This window comes from Camellia sinensis, chromosome 12 (assembly GCF_055761805.1).
Source record: "Camellia sinensis isolate YWXY chromosome 12, ASM5576180v1, whole genome shotgun sequence".
In the NCBI taxonomy this organism is placed as follows: Eukaryota; Viridiplantae; Streptophyta; class Magnoliopsida; order Ericales; family Theaceae; genus Camellia; species Camellia sinensis.
In genome coordinates this window covers 10,620,001-10,644,095 of record NC_138972.1, presented here as the reverse complement: position 1 = coordinate 10,644,095, position 24,095 = coordinate 10,620,001, and the positions used below count along the sequence as shown (strand labels likewise).

The following is a 24,095-nucleotide window of genomic DNA, read 5'->3' as shown; positions in this document are numbered from 1 at the left end:
TTTAGGAAGTGTCTATTGTGCTTGTTTTTCCTTTTGTCAATTTGGTTTCTAATTAAATGTGAGGAAGAAGAAGAAACTTAAAATGTTTATTATTATAGTATTTTCTATTTAAGGCCCAAGGAAATACAAATTAAACTAAGCATATGATCAGTCTTTTTAGTTTTGTTGCACTTATTTTCCTTTCAACTCTTAGTTAGCAAACATGGGATTTCAAATTATAGAAAATGACTAGTTAGAAATATGGAAAGGTAGCTGATGCTTTACTAGTGAATTTATCAGCTTGATTTCTTATTTGGCCTGATATGGTCTAGTAATTATTGATCATAAGAGTGTAAAAATTATTAATTAGTAGAATTTTTCCTTGTTTGTTTATATATATTCAGGTCGTACGTTTGTTATTCGTTAATTATATTATTTGGTTTTTATACAGTTTTTATGCTAATATTGAGCACTTTTTTATTTTTAAGTGACTTGGCACATTGATATGGAACCTAACAATCATGAGAATGACGGGGGTGAGTGTGATTGGAAGCCTAGAGTTCGCATGACATTTGATACAGAACAAGAAGCATATGATTTCTATAATACTTATGGAGGAAGGTTGGGCTTTAGTATTAGAAGGGGTTATGTAAACAAGAGCAAAGAGGGGCAAATCACTTCAAGGCAATTTGTTTGTAATAAGGAAGGATTTCGGGTTGTCGACAAGCGAGATTCATTAACAAAAAATCCTAGGCAGGAAGTGAGGACTGGTTGTCAAGCCCGAGTTGTCATTAAGTGGGATAGGAATATTCAGAAATTTTTTGTTAGTGATTTTGTTGAACAACATAATCATATCTTCGTACCAGCAGAATGTACGCATATGTTACCATCCCAAAGGAAGATATCTGCATCACAGGCAACCGAAATAGATTTAGCCGAAAAATCTGGAATCCGTCTTAATGCTGCATTTGAGCTCATGGGTAATGAAGTTGGTGGAAGGGAGTCGCTTGGGTTTACAAAACTTGACCAAAAAAATTATTTGAGAACGAAGAGGCAAAACAGTTTAGCATATGGGGAGGCAGGTAGCATTTTGCAATATTTTCGTGACAAATCATTGGAGAATCCATCTTTTTTTTACTCGGTCCAATTAGATAACGAGGAGCAGATTACGAACATATTTTGGGCCGATGCTCAGATGATCATGGATTATGGGCAATTTGGTGATGTTGTCACTTTCGACACTACTTACAAGTTAAATAGTGCACATAGACCATTTGCGTCTTTTGTTGGATTAAACCATCATAGGGAAACTGTGGTATTTGGTGCAGCTTTGATGTATGATGAGACCGCCGATTCTTTCGTATGGCTTTTTAGAAGATTCTTGGAGGCAATGTCAAGTAAGGCTCCAAAAACAATTTTTACGGATCAGGATGCTGCAATGGCTAAGGCCATACCTATTGTCATGCCTAACACAACCCACCGCCTTTGCACTTGGCATTTGATGCAAAATGCATTAAGGCATGCAAATTCTATCTTCAAGGATAAGGCGATGAAGGATAAGGGGATGAAGAGTGTTTTATACACGTTTATGTACGACATTGAGGATGAGGAAGAGTTTATGTTAAAATGGGAGGAAATGCTTGACAAGTATTAGGTAACAGATAATCATTGGTTGAAGTTAACATTTGGGGTCAAGGAAAAATGGGGTTGGCCATATGTTAGAAATGCATGGGGTGCGGGCATGAGTAGCACCCAACTTAGTGAATCCTTTAATGCTTTCTTGAAGGATTTCATTCGGTCTGATCATAACTTAATGCAATTTTTCATGCATTTTGATCGAGTTCTGTCTGAGAAAAGGTACAAAGAGTTACAAGCTGAATATGCTCTATGCCAAAAGTTGCCCAGGGTGAATATTAAAGTGAAGATTATGGAGCAAGCTGCAGCTGTTTACACAAATAAAATTTTTGAAGAATTTCAGGATGAGTATGTCAAGTCCCTTGAAGTCAACATTGAAGAAATTGAAAATGATGGTGAGAGTACCGTTTATACGGTTCTTGATAGTGATGGTATAAAGGTGAGGAAGGTGAGGCAGGAGTGTGATGATTCGGTCACTTGCAATTGTAGGAAGTTTGAAATGAAGGGCATTTTGTGTAGTCATTGTTTGAAGATCCTTAGAGAAAGACTCAATTTGAAAGAGATTCCTTCACAATATATTCTGAAGAGATGGACTAAAAAAGCAAGATCTGAAAATGTGAAAGATAGGTGTGGGCATGATATTCAGGTTGATGTAAGGTTGCATCAAACTTCACGTTATAGGTCATTGATGGCAATATTCAGATCAGTAGCGTGTAGAGCTTCTGAAAGTGAGGAAACATATAATTTGACGGTAGAGAAAGCGGATGAATTAATTACAGACATTGAAACCATGTTAACCGCAAAATTCAATATGCCTTGTTCAGATACTATTCAACAAGAAAGCCCCCCCAACACATGCCCCGAAAGCTTTGAAGTGGATGGTGTAGCGGATAAAAATGTAGTCCAAGCAAAAGGACTCAAGAGAAAAGAGTGCACTAGCAAGGGACGAAGGCGGACAAAAGGTGGTTTGGAGCTTGCGTTGGCAAAGAAAAATAAAACAAGTTCACATAATGCTTCTCAAACTTCCATGTCTGTTACTCCTCAAAGTCCTCCCTTATTTCCGGCAAGTGCTCCTGAAGCACCTCCCTTAATTCCTCAGTCGGCTCCTTTATTTTCAAGTGTTCCTCAACTTTCTCCAATCTCGCCAAGTGTTCCTCAAGTTAGAGCTTCTCCATCTCAATTTATGTATCCCGCCTATGATGTAAGTTAGTTTAATAAAAAGTGTTAGTACGGATTTGTAGGTGACTATTATCATTTTAGATTGATATGTGTTTGCTCTTGTTGCAGCCAAGTTTTCTTCATCACAATATGCATTTTTCAATGCCATCGATGTATTCCGTCCATGGAACCTATCAAGCATTGCTTAACAATGCAAGTAGTTATCACTCGCAAGCTTCAAATAGTCCCGCCTGTAGTGAAGTAATTTAGTTTTCACCTTTCCTCATTAATTTTGTCATTAATTCATTTAAAGTTCCATTTTAATTTATGGTGCCTTTGATGTAATATTAATATCTTCTTTTTTGTAGGTACTATACGGTCGTGGTCGTGGTCGTGGCTGTGGCCGTGGGCATGGGGATGTCGATCACAAGCGAACATCTTAGTGTTATTTTGTTTTCGGAATTTTTGTGAAGGGCATTTTGTTGGATATGTAATATTCAAAACTTGAAATGTTGCTGAAATTTTGTTTCAATTGTTGCTTAAATTTTTGCTAAAATTTATGTTCAAATGTTGATGAACTTTTGATTAGTTTTTGCTTCATTTTTGTTGAATTTTCTGTTCAAATGTTGCTGAAACTTTGGAGAATGAGCTTCATACATAACTACGATAAGGATGGTCGTACTGTGTTAGAGATTAGGAATTAGGCGAATGAGCTTCATATATATGCATTAGTAAGATAAAGTTGCTGGTACTGTGTTGGGCAGCAGCATATGTAATCTGTTGAAGCATATCTCTTAGTTATGCATATATCTTAGTTATGCATATATATGAAGCATACAAACAGCATGGATTCAACAGCCACTGGTGTAAGGTTGTAATCTGTTGAAGCATTCTATGGCAGCATTCCGGATGCAGCTGCTGGTGTAAGGCAACAACAGATGCAGCTGCCGGTGTAAGGGCACTGTGTTGAGGCAACAACAACAGGTTGTACAGTCGGGTCTGTCTTCCTGCATTCATTGTGCTCGTGCAGTCTAGTGATGCTCATGATGCACTAGTATCCTTTTTTGGTAATGAGCCAGAGTATACAAATAAGCTAAATGCAATCACAAACCTGTTTGAATCCTGTTTAGAAAAATGACATCTAAATTGGGCTCCAATGAAGGTTGAAACAGCAGGATTTTTCCCAGGTGAAAATATAAATTTTATTTTTTCCAACAAGAAAAAAAAGAGAAGGAAATGCTCTCAATCTGAAAGGCACATTTGGGCATTTGCCCCATTACTGTAATAAAGGAAGCAACACTATGCAAATTCAGGTGGAATTAATAGGAAACAACAACCAAGGGCAAGAAAAAATAATCAAACACTTGATTATAACATTGACAGATTTGATACCTCTCCAAACTATTTTTTTCCCCTCTTTTACAGATCCCTTTGAGAAATTAACTTCACAGAATATATACGAAAGAGTACATTCCCATTGCAGTTCCATCTTCTAGACTTTTTTCAAAAAGGAAATATGTGAATTTAAATGGAAAAAATGTGAAACCACAGGAACACATCCAAGTTTGGTATCACAAACCTGTTTGAATCCTGTTTCAATCACAGTTCTGTTTGAATCCTGTTTCAATCACAAACCTGTTTGAATCCTGTTTCAATCACAAACCAGAAGCAGAGTGAAGTGATGTACACAGAAATAACTGATTTCCTTCAACCTGTTCATTGAACACATTTCAATTCAACATGTTCAACCATTCAACATGTTCAACCATTGTCCAAAAAAATACACTGTTAAGTACCTGTTCATTCAACACACTGTTAATTAATGTACCTATTTTTTTCAAACCATCACATATAATAGACACTGATAAGCAACCATTAGAACACTCTAGTTTTCACAAACTGTTCATTCAACACATTTCATCTCAAATAAACCTGTTACACAGTTGTTCAGAATTTGAAGCACCATCAAAAAATTACAAAACAAGTAGAAAAGTAGATTACATTCATAGGATGTTCGAAAACTTAAGAACTGAGTCATTTACAAGAAAAAGTACAAAAACACACAAAATACAATGACATAAGTCACTGCCTTCAAGATGTTCTCAATCCTTTGAAGCCTTCTATTATGCTCACCAAGCCTTGAAGTAATGTCGTCGTCGTCAGCATTAGCACGGATTGATGAGGTAATGTCGTCGTCGTCATCATCTGCGAACCACCTGAAGTAATTGCAGTGGTCGTTCGAATCCTACATTGGACAAGAATCAATTAATCAATAAAGGACAAATGAAATTTGTAAAAAGTAACAGATTCATTTATATAACAGGTACTTACATATTTTCTTGGGCAAACAAAATAGACACGTCCTTTATTTCCATTCGCATTGGTTCGTACAATACGCATGGAAGCTATTCTTCCACAATTACAAAACCTTTGCTTTAATCTTAAGTTCGTATTATCAATAGAAGATGAAGCCATTTTTTTTTTCTGCATAAAAAACAAGTTATTAACAAGTGTGTTAGGAAAGTCAAGTTATCACAGTATAACAGCTCAATCCTAATGAAGTTTATATTTTTATTAAACAAAATTATCATAAATTATATATTGTTCGCACATTCCAAAAGTTAACATAATCTAAAATTGCGGACAAACTATTTTATAATGCTAGAATATTACTAAGATTCAAACTAAGATAGATAGAATACCAATGTAGTAGAATAGATTAGATAGAATATATGTACAGCTCAATCCTAATGAACTTTTGGTTTTTGTCCATTTCATAATTTAGGCCCTGGCCTGCGCACATTTGAGGAAGAGACTAATGTTTTTGGTCTTTTAAGTCCCACCATTTCTTCTTTTAATGAATTACATTTTTCCTTTTTAGTTATTTAGTTTGCTCATAGACTGTGAAGGAAGAAAAGTTTGCAACATTTTGAATGTGGAAAATTGTGTAAGGAAGTAAAAGCAGTGTCTCGAAGCTAGTAGTGTAAGCTAACATCCTTGAATGATTTTGAATTTCATTTAATTTTCACAAGACATGATGTCAAGATGACACAACCAGACTATTGTTCTCATCAGGGAAGACAGAATGAATTCTTTACCTAGTGGGATTGCTATTATTGCTTGGAAACAGGTACGAGATACAGTGACAACATGATATGAATATGCTATTAGGGTGGGCTGGTTGGCTGCTAAGCCTTGTTAAGTAGATGATTGTAATTATGATTTCAAGTCAAGTGAACTTGTTGAGGGTGGCAGAAGGGAAGTACGGGAGTGTTAGGGGGACCTTAGTGTTAGGTGAAAATTGAGCAGGGTTAGCAAATTTCATGGAATTATGGATTTCTGAATTATGTTAGTGTTTTAAAGGGTGTCTATATAATTAGATTATTCAACAGGCAATCTAATTATATAGACACCCTTCTAATAAAAGTTGGGTGTCTCTAATAAAGGCAATCTAATTATGTTAGTGTTTTAAAGGGTGTCTCTCATGTCCTATCACATACTACAGAAAGGCAGAAACTTCCAGTGAATGTCTCTGCCAATAAGAATTGCCAGGGCATGGTATTCAACAGTACAGGTTAACTCAAAGTAATCCTACCACCAGAAAAGATATCTTCCTTTCCATCATAGGGCAGAGGCCCATGAAATTTGTGCATTCACAAATTACCCCTATTGACATAAACGACTTCCCAACTGTAAGAAAAATATATGTTCCAAGGCCCAGAAGTTATAGAAAAAACCAAAAGTCAATATTACAAAAAAATTCAAAAGTTGCCCTCTCAATCTCCTCCCCCTCATTTTTCTTTTTCATACCAATCTGTTGCTTAATTGCACAATGTTACCAATCAATCCTTTACGGCCTTAACTTCTTCCCTTCTAGAGCTTGGTAGATATAAGAGAAGTTAGAATATTTTCTTCGATGATTATTGATTACCCTTTAAAACACTGTAGTATCTTTTGTTTGTGATGCACAATTAAGTTGTCAAGAAGAATATTGAGTTCATAGGCACAACTATTATTCTTGACAGATGAACCAGCATACAGCTTAATTTTCACCATCCTTAATCCTTCTCGTTGCACCAAAAACGAAATTAACAATAGTAATAACTTACCTAAAATGTCTACATCAGTTTGTTTTTATTGAAACTTCTTAAAATAAAAACACAAAAAAAGAGCATCTTTAAATGTGAATGACCTAAAACATGAGAGGAATACTTATATGCACATGTCACATAACAAAATAATAATATGATATGGCACACATACCTGGTCACTCCAATGTACAGATTTACCTTCCTTGGCATAAGCCTTAATCAACCCAGAAAGAGCATTTAAAGATTACTGGGGTTGCTGCATTTTTGGTTGTTTGAGAGCTATGGATTGTCACTGTAAGGAGTGCTTATTGGGGTTGGGGATTATGCTATAGTAAGAGAATTAGGACCTAGCACATGATCCTTACAAGATATATATTCTATATTCTATCCGCATCATGAAGATAAATATGTAAATAAGTCCATCTGCAGGTTTAGGAACAACATCTACGTACTCATCTTCTACTACATAGGCTTTCATGTTAATCAATATGTAAATAAGTCCATCTGCAGGTTTAAACTTTGGTAAAGTTCGAAGGAGCAAATTATCAAACACTTGGTGTGTGAGCATTCCAACTAAATGAGTACTGGAACAAATGCTCATAACAATGGATCAGATCAAGAAAAAACTGATTCATTAGATAAGATGAAGATTGATAATTCAGATTCACCAGTTTGATTTTTAGTTCATCTAGATTGAAATATATTTTTTTATGTAGGAATGCAGGGTCTGTTTTTTTTTTTTTTACACACATATATCTACACACATATTTGTGTATAAAGGGTGCAAATCAATGATTTAAGCAATACATGAAATAAAAAAGCCTAACTTGTTGGTAGACAAGAATAGAACAGAGAGAGAGAGAGGGAGAGAGGGAGAGAGAGTGAGAGAGTGAGAGAGTGAGAGAAACAGACAGGAATAGGGAATGAGATGAGAGACCGAAGCTTACGGCAGGACAGTGGCGACTGCGACGGTGGGGCGACGGGGCGACTGCGACGGTGGGCCGACGGGATGCACGACGGAGCAGCGTCTCTAACTCTTCTCCCCTCTCTCCTTCTTTCGCAACTTTGGTTCTTCCCGCTCGTCTCCTAATTCTCTTCAGCCTGGGAGAATTTTGAAATCGCAAAAATGGTTTTTTTTTTTTTTGGAAAGTCCTCACCAAAACGACGTCGTTTTGGTGAGGCTTAACCACAGCCGTCGGATCATCCACTCTAGAGGATCACTCTAGAGAGTTACTCTAGAGGATCCGCTCGCAGTGAGGCTAGGAAATGAAGCATCAATCTCTCAAAATGTGACTCACTATTGGTGCAATCTATTCTCTCACCTTTGGAGCCACAAGGACCTGTGCACTTGATGAGGTGTTGAGAGTCTCTACCTCTGGTTTCTCTGCTGATCTTCCAATTCAGACCTTGTATAGGAGTGATGGTGGTGATACTTATGGGTGGGCTTTCATGGCTAGTTCTAAGGTTGTTAAGGTCACTTTTCATAACCCTGGGGTTCAAGAGGACCTTACTTGTGGACCCCTATTGGATGCCATTGCTATCAAAGAGCTTCCCCCTCTCACTCATACTGGAGGTAAGTATGTCCTCTTCTTTTAAATTTTATTTTAGTGTACATTGGGTTTGAGATGTGATTAATTTTGAAAAAATTACAGCGTATGTCTTAAAAAAAAAAAAATTAAATCAGTGGTAAATTTTATTAACTTCAATAATTAATTTTTGCTATGAATCTGTAAATATTTTGTGAAGGTACATTGATTTGTAATTTTCCGATAGTATCACTGTTATACTCATATCACTCTCTTAATAAGAATTACATGCAAAAGATTTAGGCTAAATTACACTAGTAGCTTCTGTAATTTGCTTATTGTGTCAATTCATTCTTTGTAGTTCCAGTTGTATCAATTTCACCCTTTAATGTTTATATTGAGTTGTCTAAATTGATATCTACAAAAAAAATTGAAGAGAAATCAAGGGAAAATTGGTGCATTCAAGTGAATAAACATTTCAAATTGGATGCTAATTCCTTAGTGGATAGATTATTTTGCCCATCCATTTCAATCTTATTTATAAATGAACATTATTAATTAGACTAGATTGATATAGTGTAAAAAATTAAATGATGAAATTAATACAATTAGAATTATAAGGATCAAACTAACGCAATAGATAAACTACAGAGACTACAAGTTTAATTTGCCCTTTATTTTTTCTTTTTTTACTTCTCATGGGAATGTCATGTGTATGTCTACTCTTGACCCAATAGGACAATAATGTAGAATGTTTGTTGTGTGAATTAGGTACAAATATAATTTTCCTTTTAGTAGTACTTACCAAAATTGTCCAAACCCCCAAAATTATAGGTTCACATACTTGGCCATACATTTTCACTACCAAAAATGTACATGATTGGTTTGGAATATGGAACAATGGATCCCAAGCTCAAATCTATTGATTTTGGAATCTACACCTATTCAAATGAACTCTAAAATCTATAATATTTGATACTTCTAGTTTTGGGCATACAATTATCAAATAGCAACTAGGGTCAGCCCAAGAAATAGATGAGCAAACAGAAATTATTATTCCGATTAGAAAGATTATGTGACTGTGTGCCTATTTAATAGTATATTGTCATTCCTTAATTATTTTGTAATTTTTAGCTCTATGTAATTTCTAAATCCCCTACTATTAGTTAAGCACACCGCCAATATAAATTTTTTGAAAACAAGATAATTACTCACGAACAAAGTTGTTGTTTACGGCCTAAATTTTTATTGAAATTGTGGCCAAAAAAATCTATCCTTATATAAAGTCTAAAAAAAATTGTCCCAACCCCATAATTAACTTTATGGATTTGAGATTTCAAAAATGTTCGAAACACCTAATTTATCACCCTTAAAAACTACTCTTAAACCCCCTAATGATGTGTATAGCAAGTGTCAAATTTTGATTTATCAAATATTTCATCATGTACGGTCTAACATCAATGCCACGTCATTAGAGATCATTTAGGAGTGATAAATTAGGAATTATTGTCAAATTTAGAGTTCTAAACCAAAAAGGCACCGCCATAATGGAGGTGTCTTATGTTGTCCTAGAAGTCCATCTTGAATATAGTTTAATTATCGTGATTTGTACAAGAAGAAAAGAAGCATTTAATACAAAACTACATATATTATGCATGCAATACAAGGCAATCTTAAAACATACAAATCAAGAAACAGTTATAACAGTTGTATAATTATTATTTTTAAGTCCAAATTATTTAAAATCACACATTGCCACAATCCACTTATCATTCTTAGCTACTAGTGTAGAGCAACACAACAATCAAATAAAAATACCTAGACCGGAGAGGATGTCGTGGGAAGAGAAGATGGATGCTGCTGCTGCATCCTTTGCACCCAACCTCTTGCAGAGTTGAACTTGTTTCGCACCCAATCAAATGAATTTGCAATTGTCTGTGAGTTGAAATTGTCTCGCACCCAACCTCTTGCAGAGTTGAACTTGTTTTGTACCCAATCAAATGAATTTGCGATTGTCTGTGAGTTTAAATTGTCTTTACCCAACCTCTTGCAGAGTTGAAACTTGTTTAGCACCCAATCAAATGAATTTGCCATTGTCTGTGAGTTTAAATTGTCTCGCACCCAACCAATTGCAATTTCAATTCTCTCATGAAAATAAAACAAGGCGGCAACTGCAAGAATTATGGGCAAGGATGCATATAAAACAAATTGTCCAAGCAAATTTGGCATAAGAATTGAGAATAGAGAGGCACAAGAAAATGTTCCGGAGTTGAAAAGAACATAGCTCAAGATTTGAGAGCAAGTTTTGCCGTCGAATGTCCTTGTAGTCATGAGTCCCAGAGTCGGCCAGCAGATGACTGTGGCAAATAAGAAAGCCCACAAGTTTGCATGGTGTGTTAGTGTCTTGCCAATGTACGTCAAACTAGTGACAACCAATAGTAAATGGAATGAGGTATTGGAAGACGACATGTGATAGAGGACTGTCACAATAAATTCATGCATTCAAAATAAAAATTAATAAATAAATAACACTGCTTTCAAAAACTTTTAACAAAAAATGAGTAGACCCATATATTGTTGACAGAGTTCTTAGATTGCCAGCTGGAGAGACAAATGAATTTCCTATCACTGTAGGGTTACACCAAGGATCTACTTTAAGTCCTTATTTTTTTGCTTTAGTTATGGACGAGTTGACGATAAATATTCAGGATGACGTGCCATGGTGTATGCTTTTTGCAGTGGATGAGACTAGAGAAGGAGTTGACACAAAGTTGGAGATTTGGAGAAAAGCTCTTGAATCTAAAAGATTTCGGATAAGCAGAACTAAGACAGAGTACATGGAGTGTAAATTTAGTAACAGTAACAATGAAAGCAAAGGAGAAGTGAAGATTGAGAACCAAGAACTACAAGAGTGAACATTTTTGTTATTTAGGGTCGATTATCACAACAGCGGGAGAGATTGATGCAGATGTGGCCCATAGGATTAAGGCGGGATGGTGTAAGTGGAGAAGTGCGTCTGGGGTATTATGCGATAAATGAATACCCACTAGACTAAAAGGTAAGTTTTATAGAACGGCTATTAGACCAGCTATGTTGTATGGGATGGAGTGTTGGGCAACTAAGAAACAACATGTAGATAAGATGAGTGTGGCTGAGATGAGGATGCTAAGGTGGATGTGTGGTAAGACTAGACAGGACAGGATTAGGAATGAATGAGTGTATTCGGGAATGGGTAGGAGTAGTACCGATAGAAGATAAGTTGAGAGAGAATCGTTTGAGATGGTTTGGTCATATTCAACGGAGACCAACAGAGGCAGTAGTGAAGAGATGCGATATTGTAACGGTAGATGGAAGTGTTAGGGGATGGGGTAGGCCTAGATTAACATTGACTAGCGTTATAAATAGAGATATGAATCTACTTAATTTGACTAATGAAATGACCTTTGATAGGGTCGCGTGGAGAAGAAGGATTCATGTAGCCGACCCTATTTGATGGGACTTAAGGCTTGGTTTGGTTTGGTTATGTCAACAATATATGGGTCTACTCATTTTTTGTGAAAAGTTTTTGAAAGCAGTGTTATTTATTTATTAATTTTTGTTTTGGATGCAAGAATTTATTGTGACAGTCCTCCATCCCATGCCGTCTTCCAATACCTCATTCCATTGCTATTGGCCATCCTTGGTTAGACGTATATTGGCAAGACACTGAGCCCAATGGAAATACACCATGCAAACTTGTGGGCTTTCTTATTTGCCACAGTCATCTACTGGGTGACTCTGGGACTCATGATTGCAAGGACATTCGACGGTGAAACTTGCTCTCAAATCTTGAGCTATGTTCTTTTTAGCTCCGGAACATTTTCTTGTGCCTCTCTGTTCTCAATTCTTCTGCCAAATTTGCTTGGACAATTTGTTTTATATGCGTCCTTGCCCATAATTCTTGCAGTTGCCGCCTTGTTTTATTTTCATAAGAGAATTGAAATTGCAATTGGTTGGGTGCGAGACAATTTAAACTCACAAACAATGGCAAACTCATTTGATTGGGTGTTAAACAAGTTCAACTCTGCAAGAGGTTGGGTGCAAGACAATTTAAACTCACAGACAATCGTAAATTCATTTGATTGTGTACGAAACAAGTTCAACTCTGCAAGAGGTTGGGTGCGAGACAATTTCAACTCACAGACAATTGCAAATTCATTTGATTGGGTGCGAAACAAGTTCAACTCTGCAAGAGGTTGGGTGCAAAGGATGCAGCAGCAGCATCCATGTTCTCTTCCCACGACATCCTCTCGGGTCTAGGTTTTTTTATTTGATTGTTGTGTTGCTCTACTCTAGTAGGTAAGAATGATAAGTGGATTGTGGCAATGTGTAATTTTAAATAAATTGGACTTGAAAATAATAATTATGTAACTGTTATAACTATTTCTTGATTTGTATGTTTTAAGATTGCCTTGTATTGCATGCATAATATATGTAGTTTTGTATTAAATACTTCTTTTCTTCTTGTACAAAGCATGATAATTAAATTATATTCCAGATGGATTTCTAGGACAATATAAGACACCTCCATTATGGAGGTGCCTTTTTGGTTTAGAACTCTAAATTTGACAATAATTCCTAATTTATCACTCCTAAATGATCTCTAATGACGTGGCATTGGTGTTAGATCGTACATGATGAAATATTTGATAAATCAAAATTTGACACTTGCTTCATTAGGGTTTAAGAGTAGTTTTTAAGGGTGATAAATTTGGTGTTTCAAACATTTTTGAAATCTCAAATCGATATAGTTAATTATGGGGTTGGGACAATTTTTTTTAGACTTAATATAAGGATAGATTTTCTTGGCCACAATTTCAATAAAAATTTAGGCCGTAAACAACAGCTTTGTTCGTGAGTAATTATCTTGTTTTCAGAAATTTTATATTGGTGGTGTGCCCAACTAATAGTAGGGGATTTAAAAGTTACATAGGCCTCGTTTGGGAACAGGCTAATTTAGTACCTTTTTGGCTATTTGGCTAAAATATGAGCTAAAAAAAACTAGTATGTTTGGGATGACTTTTTGGCTTTTTACGAAAAGATGTGCAAAAAGTAAAGAAAAAAGAGAATCTTTGACTTTTTAGTATGGGTTATTGGCTTTTTGGCTAATTTAGTAACTTTTTGACTTTTTGACTAAAAGGGAAGGTTCCCAAACGAGAATAGAGCTAAAAAATAATTGAGGAATGACAATACACTATTAAATAGACACAAGGTCACATAATCTTTCTTACCGGAATAATAATTTCTGTTTGCTCGTCTATTCCTTGGGTTAACCCTAGTTGCTATTTGATAATTGTATGACCGAAACTAGAAGAATAAAATATTATAGATTTTAGAGTCCATTTGAATAGGTGAAGAATCAAATATTGCGAAGAAAGAAGAGGGGTTGGTTTCGATTGCAGAGGAAGTCATCTCAGGAGAGTCTGTGCTTGATTTCTCAGATCGGTCTCAGAGTGATTTCGATTTTGAAGTTCTCTCTCTCGATTTCGAAGCTTCACCGCGAGGTATTGATTTCTCTCTCTCTCAAGCTCTTCCTTCTTGTCTCTCTCGATTTCGTTATTGTGATCTATTGCTTATTTGTGTTGAAACCTGTAATCATTGACATACTGTTGTTGCTACTTATAAAATATTTATATGAGCCTGTCTTGAAATTTTGTTGTTGTTGGGCCAGAAGATTAGTCATCACTTCCATTCCCCAATTCCAGAAAAATGGTGTTGTTCCAAATCGAGCACTAACAGTTGGTACTCGTAGGACCTCATGGGCACTTCTCACCTCTGGCAAATTCCTGGAAACAATGCTCTATGATTTAAGCCCTATCATAAAAATCTAATGCAAACTCTGATCATTGAATTTAATTTAAGTACTGACTGTATGTTAATTGTGGAACTTAATAGCACAATCTACATTTTTTTTTTGTGGCAAGCCTTTCAACATATATTCTTCACCATATATTCTTGAGGGCAAGATCTACAGCTGCAAGCACTGCAGAACCCATCTAGCTCTCTGTGAAGACATCATTTCCAAGGTTTCTTTCTCTAATCAGTCTATGCTTTCTTGTTTTCTTTTCCATTGTCACAAGATTTTCTGCTTGATGATTGGATGACTGTTTTGATATGGTGATTTTGCTTATGACTATGGTACTTACTAATGTGGAATTGATGAGTGTTTATTGTATGTTGTTATTTACAATTAGATACAAGTGATTGTTTGAGTTGTTTGTGGTCTAATCTTTGGTTATTTGTTTTTTAAACCTAGGCAAAGTTTGTATCATTGTCTTGTTTTTTCTGAGGATTCCAAATTCTTCCCATCTAGAAAATGAGGAACCCCCATTTTGTCCTTTGACTATGAGTTTTGCTTAAGTAATTTAATTCCAATGATATGCTCAATATTAATATTAAGATTATTGAGTGTCCAAAAATTGGATTTGAGTGAGGACCAACATGGCCTTAAATGGAGCATGATGGTCAAAAAAGGATTGTAGCAGCCCAAAATAGTTGAATGCAGCTTTGTAATCTTCAGAAGCTCTTTGCTTTGTAGGCCTTGGCAATAAGCAATTGTGCCAGCATTTACAATAGGTCTTAATTGGCAATTGAGTTTTATTGATATTGTAGGTTAAAAGGTACAGTAATTCTTAGCACTTAGGAGAGTTTTTGCAGAAATAAGGGTTTTCGTGGCGTTTTTTTAAACGTCATTTTTGTTAATATTTTTGTCAATCTATTGAGTGATTAGTAGTTATTTATTTGGTTTAGACATGTATTTGGAATAGAGTAGTACTAGTAGAGTTCAAAATCTGCTTTGTGGAACTAGGGATTGCAAAGTTTATTGGTTCTAGCTGATTTTTTACGTTTTCAGTTTATATTTACAAAAATTTTATAAACTGGTTTTTGTTTATTTTTTGTTTATTTTTAGGAAAACATAAACTACAAACGCGTTTGGTAATTGACAAAATGTTTAAAAAATTTTAAAAATATAAAAAAGAGTAAGAAATGACAAGTAGCGGCAAGTGGCGGCAGAAGACGGTGGTGGAAAATGGTGACGGTGGGTGGTGGGTAGCTGGTGGTGGTGGCGGGTGGGTGGTGGTGGTGGGTAGGTGGGTGACGGTGGCGGGTGGTAGTGAGTAGGAGGTGGTGGCGGCAGGTGGTGGGTGGCGGATAGCAGGTGGTGGTGGGTGGCGGGTAGGTAGTTGTGGTGGTGGTGGGTGGGTGGGTGACGGTGGCGGGTGGTAGGTGGTAGCGAGTGGGTGGCGGTGGCGGTGGCAGTGGTGGTGGCGGGTGGGGGCGGATGGCGGGTGGTAGTGGGTGGTGTGGGTGGGTGGTGGCGGCGGCGGGTGGTGGGTGGCGGATGGCAGCGGGTGGTGGGTGGTGGATGGTGAGTGGCCGATGGCGGGTGGTGGTGGATGGCGGGTAGATGGCGGGTGGTAGTGGGTGGTGGCGGGTGGGTGGTGATGGTGGGTAGGTGGGTGGGTGGTGGCGGCGGCGGGTGGTGGGTGGTGGGTGGCGGGTGGTGGTGGGTAGCGGGTAGGTGGTGGGTGGTGGGTGGTGAGTGGCCTATGGCGGGTGGTGGTGGATGGCAGGTAGGTGGTGGGTGGGTGGGTGGGTGGGTGGGTGGGTGACGGTGGCGGGTGGTAGCGAGTGGGTGGCGGTGGCGGTGGCGGTGGCGGGTGGGTGGCGGGTGGTAGGGTGGTAGTGGGTGGTGGCGGGTGGGTGGTGATGGTGGGTGGGTGGGTGACGGTGGCGAGTGATGGGTGGTAGCAAGTGGGTGGTGGTGGTGGTGGTGGCGGCGGGTGGTGGTAGCAAGTAGGTGGCGGATGGCGGATGGCGGGTAGGTGACGAGTGGTGGTGGGTGGGTGGGTGGGTGACGGTGGCAGGTGGTAGGTGGTAGCAAGTGGGTGGTGGTGGTGGGTGGTAGGTGGTGGTGGCGGGTGGGGGTGGTGGTGGTGGTGGGTGGGTGGGTGGGTGACGGTGGCCGGTGTTAAGTGGTAGCAAGTGGGTGGTGGTGGTAGGTGGGTGGCGGGTGAGTGGTGGGTGGTGGTGGTGGTGGTGGTGGTGGTGGCGGCGGGTGGGTGGCAGGTGGCTGGTGGTGGTAGGTGGCTGGTGGTGAAGGGTGGTGGCAGGTGGGCAGTGAGTGGTGGTGGCAAGTAAGTGGCGGGTGGTGGTGGCGGGTGGATGACAGGTGGGTGGTGGTGGTGGTGGTGGTGATGGCGAGGGGTGGGTGGTGGTGGCGAGTGGGTGGCAGGTGGGTGGTGGTGGCAGGTGGTGGCTGGTGGTAGCAGGTGGGTGGTGAGTGGTGGTGGCAGGTGGTGGCGGAGGGTGGGTGGTGGTGGCGGAAGACGGTGGTGGAAAATGGTGGCGGGTGGTAGCTAATGTTGGGTGATAAAAAAAAAACTGAAAACTCAAAATGGAAACACATTTTTTGTGTTTTCATTTTTTGGCTAAATTTATAAACTGAGACAACTGATTTATAAATCAAAAATTTTACCAAATAGGTTTTTATTTGAGTTTTTTAAATTTTTGTAAATATAAACAGAAAACTGAAAACGTAAGTGTTACCAAACGGCACCTAGGAGTTGAGTTTGTGAATCTTTTGTACTTATTCCAGTTACAAGATTAGGGGCTTTAAGCAGGAAACAAGGGTGAAAGACGAGACTGTAAATGGAACTTACTGTCTACATACAAATAAATAAGGAAATTAATTGTTCCAATGAGATAAAAAGATTATGAATAATGAATGATAAAATACTTCCAAGCTTACAAATTAATATATTTATAGATTCACTAAAAAAACATATGAAAACACACAAATCATATATTTACAGTGAGTGAACATTAATATTTTTCTTCTACAAACCATACTTGTTGCCATTGAAGGGTGAAAAACATAAAAACAGAGGCAACTAAAAGAGAAAGAAAAACAACCAGATCCTAAATTTCTAGTGGAGTATTTCTTTGTTACTTTATTGGCCTGAAAGTTGATTGGAAACCTTTCATTTATTTCTAGTGGAATATTTGTTCAAATAACATTACTATATACATTAATTTTTCATTTATTTCATTACTGTATGCATGCATACCAAATGATGCTCCACATATTCAACAAAACTTCAAGTCTTTTTATGATGATGGAAGCTAGAGAACTTCTTTGGAAAATAAACCAACCAGAGAACTCAGAAAAAATATACAAAATACTCAATTAATCAATCCTCAACTTGAAATTGCAGGGTGTGAATTGAATACATCAAACAAAATGGGAAAGGAAGGTGGAAAAAAAAAAAAAACACCCAGCAGAAAATAGGAGATAAAAAACTCAATGGTTCAGTCACCAAGCTCAAATCCATAAATTGAATTCGATTACTCAAGCTCTTGTGTATATGAATGACATCCTTGATGAGGTCTGCTACTATGTTCTGTTTTTTTTTTTGTGTGTGTGTGTGTGTGTGTTATTGTTATCAATTCATGCTGTATTCATTGAAAAAGTGTAATAAATTATTGACAATCTATTCTTGAATGTTGCTTTTTGGCATTTATTATATCAACTATGTTTTATTCCAAAGAATTAATTCTTGACTCTGAAGAACATATGTCATCAATTAATAAACTGTGTTCTTATGTGCATGCTTGTCTAGTGCTCTAGGTTTCATTGTTAAGATAAATAAAATGTGGGCTCACCCTTCTTCCTGCACTCGATTTAGCAAGAGCTTAGTTAATGAAATTTGTTGTACCTCTTTTTGTTAAGCTTGATCTAGATCTAAAGAAATTAGTTTTTAGACTGATCACACATTGTCAGATCTTGATGTTGGACTAGTGAAGTGCAATATCCAAATAGTTTTTATTTTTTAAATCCTTTTGCTAATTAGAGCCATATTGGTGTATTTAGAACAGAATGTTATGTATTTTTTCGTCTTTTTGTTCACCGTATATCTTTTTGATAATCCCTTCGTAGACTTAATGTTGACTTTTAGCTATTTCACAAGTGGTCTGAGAAACATTCACCCTTGTGTAAGAATCAATTATTGGATTGAACGTGTGCTTATGATGGTCAATTGTTGACTTGGCATATTAATTACTTAATAGTGCATTATTTCAAAATTAATGTCCATGTTGATCTAGATCTGGCCTTTTGATTATTAACTTATAAGACAATTTAAGGTCCACGTTGCTCTTGTTAAATTATGCTGTGTATGCCGCATTCGTTTGGTAACTTTTTTCATATATTTCTTGTACAGCTTGGGAGCCTTTGCTTGGACCAAACCAGTGGTACTGCCACATGGTATGTATTCTTTTCTCATATAATTTGTACCTCTTCAACCACAATTTTAAATCTCTTATTTTTTTACTTAATAGTGCATTATTTCAAAATTAAACAAAGCCTTAATGTTTGGTAACCATTGGTATGTTGGTCAGTAACTTGAAAAGAAAAAAATCATCCTTGTGGTCAACTATTTTAATTGTGATTTATTTTCTTTTCCTTTGTGGTGTGTTTTAATTATTTGTAGGGTGGGAATGACTCTAGGGAAGAGAGTGACAACATTGATTGGGATACTGAAGATGAACTAGAAATTCAGAATTTTCCTTTGTCTTCCTGTTCAAGTTTGACAAATCCTGGTGGAGAAGCTATTGTTATGTGCTGGAGAGGTAAATATTATAGGCTTATAGCAGAAGCTATAGTGATTTTTTTTTTTAGTTGTGGCATCAAAATTATTGGCGACTGGGGAATTGCTTTACACCTAGAGAAGGAAATTGTCTTTTTTAGTAATCCTACCAGTAACTGATTACTATTGTTGAATGTTATGAACCCATGTGGGACATCGTTGAAATGCTTGTGCATGTGGCCCATACTGTGTATGGGCTTGCCTAAAATTCTCATGGTAAAAACGCACTTCACTATAAACTGGTACTTGAATATTATCACACGGTGCTGGAGTGCCCGAACACTAGAATGAATTTTTCTTCTTAATTTTGAAGGGAGCTCAGCCTTAACAAGTGGCATGAATATAATATTTTGTTGAAACCTGTCTGTAAAATCTACTACCTTGTCATTCTTGCTGAATGTGCTTGAGACGATAATTTATTTTTTTTCAAAAATGGCTCGTAAGATGATGTTACTTTTTATATGTTCTATATTTCTCTCTGTTTTGCAACACCTCAAGAATTTATGTTCGACATTTGTTTTATCAAAATTCTGATGCATCACATAATGCCTGCACCAGGTTTTGGAAGAGGTGAAATGAGGACATTGGTGAAGTTTTGGTGTTCCAGCTTCCTTTTCTAAGAATCAGCATTCTAATTCATAGTGGATGCCAAGGTGAGATACATTAACAAAGAAGCAGGAGCATATTAGGTAATTAAAAATCTATTGTACCTTTTTAACAAATTGAACCAGTATATTAGGTAATTCATCGTCTCCTCCCTTCTCTTTCCCCTTCTTTCCCCCCACAGAAAACCATGTTCGATCCAAAAACTGAACGTGCAGAGGATTTACTTCTCATTTGATCTTTCAAGAGGATTTACTAATACTAGATTATTTGATATCATTTTTTTCCCCCTTGAGTATGGATGATTATGCTGCTGCTGATGATCAATATGAACAAAAACTGAAGAAAGAGACTTTGGTATTTTTCATGTTGGCAACGTAAGATAGATTTGCAAATTTTCTTATTTGGAAATGCATAACATTTTTTTAACAAATTGAACTGTTTTGAGGTGAGGCGCTTATTTAATCTACATTTGAGCTGGTCACTGTAGTTATGGAGATGAAGAGCCATGATAATGCTGCAAGATTCTACAAATGGTTTACTGTGGTGGGTAGTTTTGTCACTGTCGAACTAACTTTAGTAGTGCATTGTTTTTAGAAATTTGCGTGAAGATTCTACAAATGATGCTTATGCTTTGATTTGCTGTGCTTAGTAGTTAGCTAAATGAAATTATTTAGTGCTACATCAGTTGTTCAGTCGTTCGGGCAGTCGTCCGGTGAACAGTTTCTGTGTTTGGTTTCGGTGTTCCATCCTCTGTGTGCGTAGCATCGCTCTATTATTATTGATAGCATTGTTACATACTTGAATGCATATAAACAAAATCTTTTTGACTTGTTTCTCAATTGATTTTCAATTTGAGAAGTTTCATGTTCTTAACAATTTATAGGAACCCAGGGCAGTGATTAAGTCAAGTGGCAGTGGATTTTCTTAAATCTATTTTTATTCTTTTTGGTTATGAGGAAAGCAAAAAGAAGGAAATGTGGTGGAAAACAGGGACACTCTGTCCTATTCATCTGTGTTGCCATGTTCAGTTGTTATGATATTGTTGTCTAGCTTTGTTTTGGAGATCTTCTGAGATTTAGATCAACCCTCTCCTACTGCATGCTGTTTTTGGCCATAGATTTGTCACTCTGCTTCATTTCTCTCTGCAAACAAATCTTGATTATTATTTCTCGCTGCTCATGCTCAGACAAGACGTCGCTTTTGGAAGTGAATCATCGGCGCTGTTTGGGAACTTTCTAAAGAGGCTATTATAGCCTAAAAATTTTTTTTAGCCAAAAAGCCACTTTTGCAAGTTTTTTCAAAAAAAAAAAAAAAAAAAAAAAAAAAAAAAAGAAGAAGATTGCACAGCAGCAGTGTAGGCTGTGCCTACACTGTCAGCTACAAAATTTGTTCCATCAATGGTAAATTACGGTTTTATCCCTTGACAACAATTTAAAAAAATATATTTTTAGGGACAAATTTGTCATTCTAATTTCAAACATCATTTCAACACATTTTTCAATACAACAACTCAAATAAAATTCATCTCAACTTCCCAAACACAAAAACTAAAATAGCCTACTAAAATAGCCAAAAAGCCAAAAAGCCAAATAGCCTACTAAAATAGCCACTTTTCAAGCGAGGCCATCATCTTGTCGATGTCATAGGTTTTGTTGGTGAGCGGATGTCACAGGTTTTGTTGGTGAGCTGCATCCTGACAAGAACAGTGATAACAAGGAGCATGTGCTTTACACAAAAACATTATTGTTACATACAAGGATCAGGTCATTTGCTTATGAGCCATTTGATTTTTTGGTTGAGAATTGTAAATTTAATTTTTGGATATGTTATTTTGTGGATAATGTTAAAACATCATTTGTGGATATGTTATTTTGTCGGTAATGGTGATTGGATATTAATTGAATGAGAAAGTGAATTAATGATGCATTTACTATTTGAATGGGAGTTATTATTTCATATTAGTGTTATTCAGTTTTATTACAGGTATTTTTTTAGTTCAATCATATAAAATTAGCACAATTAAAAAAAAAAAAAAGGATATCACGACATTTCTTAGAACGCCACCTAAACTTTAAAGCTAACGGTCAGTTTTAAAAAAAAAGATATGACGGCGTTTTGAAAATGTTGTTAAAATCATAGTGATGTCATAGTACCGTTAGGGTGGGACATTTGGCCGCGTTTTTAAAAACGCCGCCTATAGTAATATAACGGCGTTTTTAAAATGTCATAAAGTTATTGTGAGGGCCAAATTGTCGGTGTTTGGTATTAAACGTCACAAAAAGAATTAGCGGTGTTTTTCGCACTTTTAAAAACGCCACTAAAAGCTGAATTTCTTAGAGTGAATGCACCAATTTTCCCTTGATTTCTCTTCAATTTTGTGTAGATATCAATTTAGATGACTCAATATAAACATTAAAGGTTGAAATTGATATAACTGGAACTACAAAGAATAAATGGACACAATAAGCAAATTACAGAAGCTACTAGTGTAATTTAGCCTAATCTTTTGTATGTAATTCTTATTAAGAGAGTGATATGAATGTAACAGTCATACTATTGCAAAATTACAAATCAATGTACCTTCACAAAATATTTACAATTTCATAGCAAAAATTAATTATTGAAGTTAACAAAATTTATCAGTGATTTAATTTTTTTTTTAAAGACATACGATGTAATTTTTTCAAAATTAATCACATCTCAAACCCCATGTACACTAAAATAAAATTTAAAAAGGGAGGAAATACTTACCTCTAGTATAAGTGAGAGGGGGAAGCTCTTTGATAGCAATGACATCCAATCCACAAGGAGGGTCCTCTTGAACCCCAGGGTTATGGAAAATGACTTTAACAGGTTTGTGATGAAAAATGACCTTGACTACGTCCCTGTCCTTTGTACACACCGCCCGTTGCTTCTACCGATTGAATGGTCTGGTAAAGTGTTCGGATCGTGGCGATGTGGGCTGTTCTCTTTCGGCGACGTCGTGAGAAGTCCACTAAACCTTATCATTTAAAGGAAGGAGAAGTCGTAATAAAGTTTCCGTAGGTGAACTTGCAGAAGGATCATTGTTGATGCCTTTACACAGTAGAACGACTCGTGAACTTGTCATTACCGCTGGGGAAACAAGAGGCGGGTCGTTGGCTCCCTCCTGCTGCCCCTCATCGAGAGTGTGCTCGGAGCCCCTCCAGGGGCGACGGGTGCCCTTCCTCGGCAAACCAACAAACCCTAGTGCGAATTGCGCCAAGAAACTTGAACAAAGAGAGTACGCTCGGTGTAACTCACAAAAAAACTAAACGACTCTCGGCAACGGATATCTCGGCTCTCGCATTGATGAAGAACGTAGCGAAATGCGATACTTGTTATGAATTGTAGAATCCCGTGAACCATCGAGTCTTTGAAAGCAAGTTGTGCCCGAAGACATTAGGTTGAAGGCACGTCTGCCTGGGTATTTCACATTACATCGCCCCTGTCCCCGAAGGGTTGCGAGCGGATGTTTGTCCCCTGCGCGCGGTCGGCCTAAAAACGAGTCCCTCGCGGCGAATTACGCGTCGCAACGAGTGGTGGTTGACAAACCGTTGGGTCGTGTCATGTGCGTCCCAGTTGTTGCAGGAGGTCTGTTGTGACCCTGTTGCGCTGTTGCTAAGGTGCTTCGATCGCGACCCTAGGCCAGGCGGGATTACCCGCTGAGTTTAAGCATATCAATAAGCGGAGGAAAAGAAACTTACAAGGATTCCCCTAGTAATGGCGAGCGAATCAGGAAGCGCCCATCTTGAAAATTGAGCGACCCCATTGTTCAAATTGTAGTCTGGAGAAGCTTCCTCAGTGGCAGACCAGGCCTAAGGCCCCTGGAAAGGGGCGCCGGAGAGGGTGTGAGCCCCGTTATGCCCGGACCTTGTCGTACTACGAGGCGCTGTATGCGAGTCGGGTTGTTTGGGAATGTAGCCCTAATTGGGCGGTAAATTTCATTCAAGGCTAAATATGGGCGAGAGACTAATAGCAAACAAGTACCGTGAAGGAAAGATGAAAAGGACTTTGAGAAGAGAGTCAAAGCGTGCTTGAAATTGTCGGGAGGGAAGCGGATGGGGGCTGGCGACATGCCTCAATCGGATGTGGGACGGTGACTAGCCGGTCCACCAATCGACTCGGGGCGTGGACTAGTGCAGATTGGGGTGGAGACCAAAGCCCGGGCAATTGAAAAGCCCGCGGAGATGCCTTCGCCTCGAACGTGGCTGGCTGCGCGCTCCCGGCACCGGCTTGCGAGCTCCCCATTCGGTCCGTCTTGAAACACGGACCAAGGAGTCTAACACGTGTGCGAGTCAACGGGTGAGTAAACTTGTAAGGCATAAGGAAGTTGATTGACGGGATCCCCTTGCGGGTTGCATCGTCGACCGACCTTGATCTTCTGAGAAGGG

The 24,095-nt window shown here is 37.8% G+C and overlaps 1 protein-coding gene, 2 non-coding genes and 1 pseudogene across 7 annotated transcripts in view; all 4 read left to right on the top strand.

Annotated features, from left to right (window-relative positions):
- Window positions 1–484: 484 nt before the first annotated feature.
- On the top strand, window positions 485–1,633 carry LOC145804368 (protein FAR1-RELATED SEQUENCE 5 pseudogene; annotated as a pseudogene).
- Window positions 1,634–8,089: 6,456 nt separating this feature from the next.
- Window positions 8,090–21,616, top strand: LOC145804394 (uncharacterized). 5 transcript variants are annotated; one of them, XR_014346022.1, is made up of 6 exons: window positions 8,090–8,436; window positions 13,870–13,932; window positions 14,353–14,454; window positions 18,652–18,695; window positions 18,922–19,060; window positions 19,636–21,616. XR_014346022.1 is itself a non-coding variant. In XM_082898124.1 (5 exons), exons 1-5 carry the CDS (start codon window positions 8,313–8,315, stop codon window positions 19,695–19,697), a joined length of 432 nt encoding a protein of 143 aa, XP_082754250.1. In that variant the 5' UTR covers window positions 8,120–8,312; the 3' UTR covers window positions 19,698–21,616. The 5 variants fall into 5 exon arrangements, 2 of the variants coding, with proteins under 2 accessions (XP_082754250.1, XP_082754251.1); XR_014346021.1 differs by lacking the exon at window positions 14,353–14,454 and having other exon boundaries at window positions 8,120–8,436; window positions 19,636–19,766; window positions 19,865–21,616; XM_082898124.1 differs by lacking the exon at window positions 14,353–14,454 and having other exon boundaries at window positions 8,120–8,436.
- A 1,362-nt stretch (window positions 21,617–22,978) lies between these two features.
- On the top strand, window positions 22,979–23,134 carry LOC114259420 (5.8S ribosomal RNA). The gene has a single exon (XR_003628266.2). It is a non-coding gene; the product is annotated as a 5.8S ribosomal RNA (ribosomal RNA).
- Window positions 23,135–23,339: 205 nt separating this feature from the next.
- LOC114259428 (25S ribosomal RNA) overlaps window positions 23,340–24,095 on the top strand; it is a 3,278-nt gene continuing 2,522 nt past the window's right edge. The window contains exon 1 of the ribosomal RNA XR_003628267.2: window positions 23,340–24,095. This exon is cut by the window's right edge and continues 2,522 nt beyond it. This is a non-coding gene — a ribosomal RNA (25S ribosomal RNA).

Excerpts from the sequence above, each read along its gene's own strand:
- LOC145804394 (XM_082898124.1), top strand. The coding sequence starts at position 8,313 with ATGGCTAGTTCTAAGGTTGTTAAGGTCACTTTTCATAACCCTGGGGTT. Across the intron at positions 13,933-18,651 it reads TTTCGAAGCTTCACCGCGAG|CTTGGGAGCCTTTGCTTGGA; the intron begins GTATTGATTTCT and ends TTTCTTGTACAG. Across the intron at positions 18,696-18,921 it reads ACCAGTGGTACTGCCACATG|GGTGGGAATGACTCTAGGGA; the intron begins GTATGTATTCTT and ends AATTATTTGTAG.